The sequence below is a fragment of the Sinocyclocheilus anshuiensis genome, unplaced genomic scaffold (assembly GCF_001515605.1).
Source record: "Sinocyclocheilus anshuiensis isolate Anshui unplaced genomic scaffold, SAMN03320099.WGS_v1.1 scaffold1257, whole genome shotgun sequence".
Lineage (NCBI taxonomy): Eukaryota > Metazoa > Chordata > Actinopteri > Cypriniformes > Cyprinidae > Sinocyclocheilus > Sinocyclocheilus anshuiensis.
In genome coordinates, this window is record NW_015548249.1 from 260,785 (window position 1) to 266,955 (window position 6,171).

At 38.3% G+C, this 6,171-nt stretch overlaps 1 protein-coding gene across 1 annotated transcript; it reads left to right on the plus strand.

Moving 5' to 3' along the window:
* Positions 1-853: 853 nt before the first annotated feature.
* On the plus strand, positions 854-5,047 carry foxl2a (forkhead box L2a). The gene is made up of 2 exons (XM_016442745.1): positions 854-930; positions 3,477-5,047. Exon 2 carries the CDS (start codon positions 3,490-3,492, stop codon positions 4,408-4,410), a length of 921 nt encoding a protein of 306 aa, XP_016298231.1. The 5' UTR covers positions 854-930; positions 3,477-3,489; the 3' UTR covers positions 4,411-5,047.
* Positions 5,048-6,171: the final 1,124 nt, after the last annotated feature.

The following is a 6,171-nucleotide window of genomic DNA, read 5'->3' on the forward strand; positions in this document are numbered from 1 at the left end:
TGTGTGTGTTCCTTTGATGATGTCCACCTGCCTCAGTAGGAGCAGGAGAACATCCCTCCCTCTTAATCCTTCTTTCCGTTCCTCCATTTTCACATCTCTGCATGCACTTTTTGCTCCCTGTCTGTCCTTTCCCTTTAAAGAAGAAAATGATCTAAGGACATCAACAGTTTTTGTGATAATTCCTCTTATATTTCAAGAAAAAGTTTGCAAATGTTTGAAAAAATAAATGATTTATTTTTTAAAAGTTCAGCTGATCTCAATTAACAGGTTTTTGATAAGACAGCGGTACATTGATGGAAATTAATATTAAAAGTATGTCTAGACTTTTATACATTTAAAACAATGGTTGTGTTTGCATGCACACACAAAAAATATTATTTAAAAGTGTAGTGTAAGCCCATATATAGCCTATTAATCAGAACATTACTTTAGCCATATGATACTTTTTTTATTAGAAAGAATATCATGAGTCAAATGAGTTCTTCACTTTCCACTTGCATTACAATTATTGTCCATATTTACTAAAATACATTCTAACTAGGTTGGGTTAAGCAGAAGAAAAGATCATTAACTATAAAAACAATGGAAGTCTATGAAATGTCCACATAATATAGTGAAACAGACGAGTGTGTGCCTCCCGCACGCCCAAACGTTGACCTCATGTCTTAAACCGATTTCAGAAAGTACGGGGAACGGGAATTTCTGTCTTTCAGAGTGTATACTTAAGCACGCACCACAAACTAATGCATTCTACATTTCTCTCCTTTTTCTCCCTCTCCTCCCTCTTCCTTCCTTCCCTCTCCACACATACTCGCTATTCCTTTCCTCACTGAGCCTGTAACAAACGAAGGATCTTGTTCACACCTGAAAGAGCATTTTTATTGCTATCTTTCAAAATCTTTGAGATTTTGGTGAGAGCTAACAAACCCGGTGAGTTTTTACAACTAAAATCTGATGAATAGTGTGTATATTTATTTTAAAAGAAAAACGTGTTTTTCTTTTTCTTGGTGGAAAATATCTGATTTGTTAATTGTTTCGGGGAATATTTTGTAAAAAAATATATATATATATCTATGTTTAGCTTATTAACTAATTACAGTAAAACATTCCAACAGGATATTGCTAAAGACATGTTATTATACAATTTTAATTTCAAAAACTCTAAATAACCTCTTTCAAGTTTTCTCATTCATTTCCCCAGACGGAAAATATGCTACTTAACCCTAATTAACGAATATTTGCTTTAATAATCTTGTTATGGAATGAACGTGTTTGCAAATTTGAGCAGAATTACATCACTGATTAAAGGTGAACTGCGTTGTATTTTGGGTAGGCTAAAGTGAATTTGTATCGACGGCTGTTTGTCCAATACTGACGAATCTTAAAACGTGGATGTTATGAGACTCAATAATACTTTTAACATTTGCTTTTAATAGATTAGTTTAGGCTAATTCATAATGTTGGGCTATTATGCGTATGTTCTGCTTGTGCCAATTGTTCACACCTCAATGAATTGAATCATGCTGTATTTTATCCCATCACTGTGATGTCGGATAACATGTTATCCTGTATGCTACACTCTCAAGCTCTTACCTTGTTGTAGACTTTATCAACCAGCACGTGGATTGCTCGTTAATAGCTACTTCAGAGCATCCGTAAAGAAGCTGGCAGGTCCAACGGTGATGATGAAGAATGATCATAACTTGTCTTGTGTTCAATAGCCAAGTGTAGGCAAGTGGCGAAGACTCGTTAAAAAACCTGGCAGCAACAGACCTTTAAAAAACAATAGGCCTTAACCCATTTAAAAAAAAAAAACACAGATGCACGAGGAGAATTACGCAGATACATTTATCTAGATAGATGGTCGCATCAGCACTGTAGAACTGAATTATGTTGTGTTTGGTTGGTTGATAAGTAGTGTGAAAACGGTTTTAATAAAAAAAGAACTTGAGAAAAAATTTCTTGAGAAATAAATGTAATTATTAAAAGCATATGTAGCCTAGTTATTAGAATTCGTAGTAAATATGCAGTTAACCTGTAACCTGCTCCTTCTAAGTGGGCTACATTTACAATAGGCCTTCACTGACTGCGAATTATTAAAGGCGTTTTTTTCACCAGAACTGTTTTTCGTGAGGGCTATTTGTTTCGCCATATTCAGTTAATGAGAACAAAGGAGAAAGATGCATGTCAGCTGCATGTAATGATTTATGTAAATACATCATTTATTTACGGGCATGCGACTTGTTTTGGGGAATAATTTGCGACTTATCATTAGGCTATATAATGTCTCCAGAAATCAGTCATGCACAGATGGTTGGTGCTGAAAGAGGCAGGTTCTTCATGTATCGCTCTATGCAATGATATTGTCAATCAAAATTTTATTCAGATCCAGACCCCTACATGACACACATTTGGGCTAGCCTGCGTAATGGAGATAAATATTTTGGCGCAATGTGATCCACTAAAACAGATCCCATATGAGTGATTTGTCACATTATCCTTTACATTTGGGCCCATGTTCTTGACTAACACTTTCTTACTTAAAGCGACACGCTTTTAATTGGATATGAGCAGAACCGGCAGCAAACCAAACGCTTAGATTAGTCCAAAATATCTTGGGAATAACTAACGAAATACAGAAGAATGTAAAACAATTAGGAGCCAAGTATACAGCGCAACACAATAAATAGTGCTAGCTACATACAGTCACATAATTATATTTAAATCAAGATCAATGAAAACAGTCCATTGTAGCAACATAGGAAAACAGGAATATAGCCTTGTCAAATAAGGTTGAAGTTAATCCAAAAGGAGGTAGCCTAAACCTGAAAGACATAGTTGGTAGAAGTATTAGCAGTTATAGCCTACCAATATAACTAGCTACTAAAAATAGTAAAATTAACAGTTTGTAATGTTGTTTTTAAATATTAATTTATAATTCCTTTTCATTAAATCACGTTTTCTATTTGAGGACGAAGGCTGGTTAATTTTAAAAGTGGTTTGACTGCGCAGAACCTTTTATAACAATTCAGCTCCTGCACCTGTTATATGAACTAATTATGTCTTCTAAAACTGTGTCGGTTTCCAGTTGTTGGTTCAACTGTTGTGGTGAGAGACACAGTTCAGAATTTAGAGGGTATGAAGCAAAACAGATAAATCGCTTTCGAGGCATACGAATCAGGAAGCTTATGTCCTGCCGCATCAAATATGTGTGAATGTGAGGGAGTGTGTGAAGGAAAGAAAAGGCGGGCTTAAGGAGAAACCAAACCACAATTTGCCCTCCTTCTCCGTGGGTATCTAGTTGAGGAGAAACTCTGAAACGCAAGAACTTTGTAAAACCTTTAACGCTGGCATTAAGCTGCACACGTAGAAAAAAAACTCTTTACATTATTGTAGTCTGACAATTGAGACTGTCATCAAGACAATTTTGCATTGCAGAGCTGTTTTTATTAGTCCACGGCTTTGTTTTGGTGTAGGTTTGCGTGCGCAATGATGGCCACCTACCCAGGCCCCGAGGATAACGGCATGATACTCATGGACACTACCTCGAGCTCAGCGGAGAAAGACCGAACAAAAGAGGAAACCCCTCCCGAGAAGGCACCGGACAAATCCGACCCGACCCAGAAACCACCGTACTCCTACGTGGCGTTAATCGCGATGGCAATCCGCGAGAGCTCAGAGAAGCGTCTCACGCTGTCCGGCATCTACCAGTACATCATCAGTAAGTTTCCTTTCTACGAGAAGAACAAAAAAGGATGGCAGAACAGCATCCGACACAACCTGTCACTCAACGAGTGCTTCATCAAGGTGCCTCGGGAGGGCGGCGGCGAGCGAAAGGGCAACTACTGGACCCTGGACCCGGCATGCGAGGATATGTTCGAAAAGGGCAACTACCGGCGACGGCGACGCATGAAGAGACCGTTCAGGCCTCCACCGACCCATTTCCAGCCTGGCAAATCTTTCTTCGGCGGCGACGGGTACGGTTACCTCTCCCCGCCCAAATACCTGCAGTCAGGGTTTATCAATAACTCGTGGTCTCCTGCGCCTATGCCCTATACCTCCTGTCAGATGAGCAGTGGGAACTTGAGTCCCGTTAACGTGAAAAGCTTGTCCGCGCCGTCCTCGTACAATCCGTACTCGCGGGCGCAGAGCACAGGTCTCCCGGGCATGGTGAACACTTACAACGGCATGAGCCACCATCATCTCCACCATCACACGCACCCTCATGCGCTCCCGCATGCGCAGCAGCTGAGTCCCGCCACGGCTGCAGCCCCTCCGGTGTCCACCGGTAACGGAACAGGGCTGCAGTTTGCTTGCTCGCGTCAACCCGCAGAACTCTCCATGATGCACTGCTCGTACTGGGACCACGAGAGCAAACACTCCGCGCTACACGCGCGGATTGACATATAGCTCGGGTGTGAGCATGAGACCAAAGACAGATTAACATTCTCGCTAAAAGACAATAAAAACGAGGTCCATCGATTTCAAAAAAACACAAAGGCATTTCATAAAATTCTGCTGATTTAAGACTGACAAGAAGGACAAACTTTTACTGGAGCCGCAAACTGTGGAAGCACGGGCTTTCTGGGCGAGTATAGCCTGCCTGATGCAGGGAATAAAGATCACATTTTCCTTCACAGGAGACTCGTGGACATTTATGTTCTGACTGTGTATAAACAGTTCAACCAGATGAGAGGATGGCCAGCAGATTGATGGTATAATCATCATGGAATTACAATTCATGTTTACCTGAATCCGTTTTGTCAATGCCTCTGGAGTGAAGTATTGGGTTCTGAACCCTTTTTTTCTTTTCTTCTATTCGCTTTTGAATGTGTAAGGATACAGTGGAGCTCTGGGCAGGTAGCCTATACAACCCGAAGTGTACACACCTGTGTTTTGGCCTCTTGTTTCAGTGTTTAAGGGTCTCATATAGGGGTCAGAGCACGCGACTGCCAGTTCGGACTTTTGTACTTTGTAAAAAAAAAAATGAAGAAAAAAACAAAAGAAATAATTTTAATGTATATGACACATTGGGGCCATGTTTAACTAGCACTTTTCAATCTTTTTTTCTCTTTTTTAATAGGTCTAGTTTTAATTCTTTAATAAACACTTTGTGAACTTGTTTTGGATTTGATAATTTATACGGTATAATTCAGCGATTATTATTATTATTATTATTATTATGTTATAACAAGGTGATTTGTTTAGCAGTTTGGCCAACTACAGTTCTGGCCTTCGACTAATTATTGAATCTTTGTAGTAACATGTTTTACGTTTATACAGGCGTGTAATTTAGAGTTTAATAGTTATGCGAAATGTTACTGTAAGAAAAGAATTTCCAAATAGAACTACAAACATTTATTTGCACCATAAAGGTGCTCGTGTAATGCAAGCTAATCGTGATTCCAAAGCCTATAAAAAAACAGTCGTTTTTATGTGAGTAAAGAAAAATGGAGCCTGCAGATGAGGAAAAATTGCGTAATCTGTTGGGACAAATTATTTTGCTGAAGTTGTAAATATTTAGCCCTGTCGAATCAATGTCATACACTACAAAAAAAATGTCAAAATACTGTCGTGTTTATGTTATTCAAAACTATTGCCCGCATGTGGTGTCAACAATTAACAATTTTAACATATTTTTAACAAATAGGCCCTATTTCATATAGCTATGAATAGTTTCGCATTTTGTCGCTTTTTATTTCGTGCTTATAAAAACACCTGTATATTAGAAGTACACGATTGTTGTAACAAAATGCACGTTTGTCTTTGCATTTATTAATTAGACCGTGAATATGCTCATCTGAATTTTTTTTTTTTACAATTGATTACAGTTATTATCATCAAAGCCCCATAATAAGGGGGGTTTATTTAATTAGTTAAAGAAAGAGCATGTTTTTTGCACTATTTAGTTTTACATAACATGGAGAAAAGTCTACGCAAACAAAATAACCCATTTTGATTACTGTCATATAATAACATTTAAACCTTTTCACATAATATCGAATGTTTATTAAATTATAGTTAATCTACATTCATCTACACTTTGATAGACAGATTTTACGATTATGTTTCTTAATGATTATTTGATTGAAGTTATTACACAGTGTTTACCGACTTCCTCTGTTCGCGAAGCATGAGTCTGGAACGTAGGCTATGGAGTGTGTCTGACTC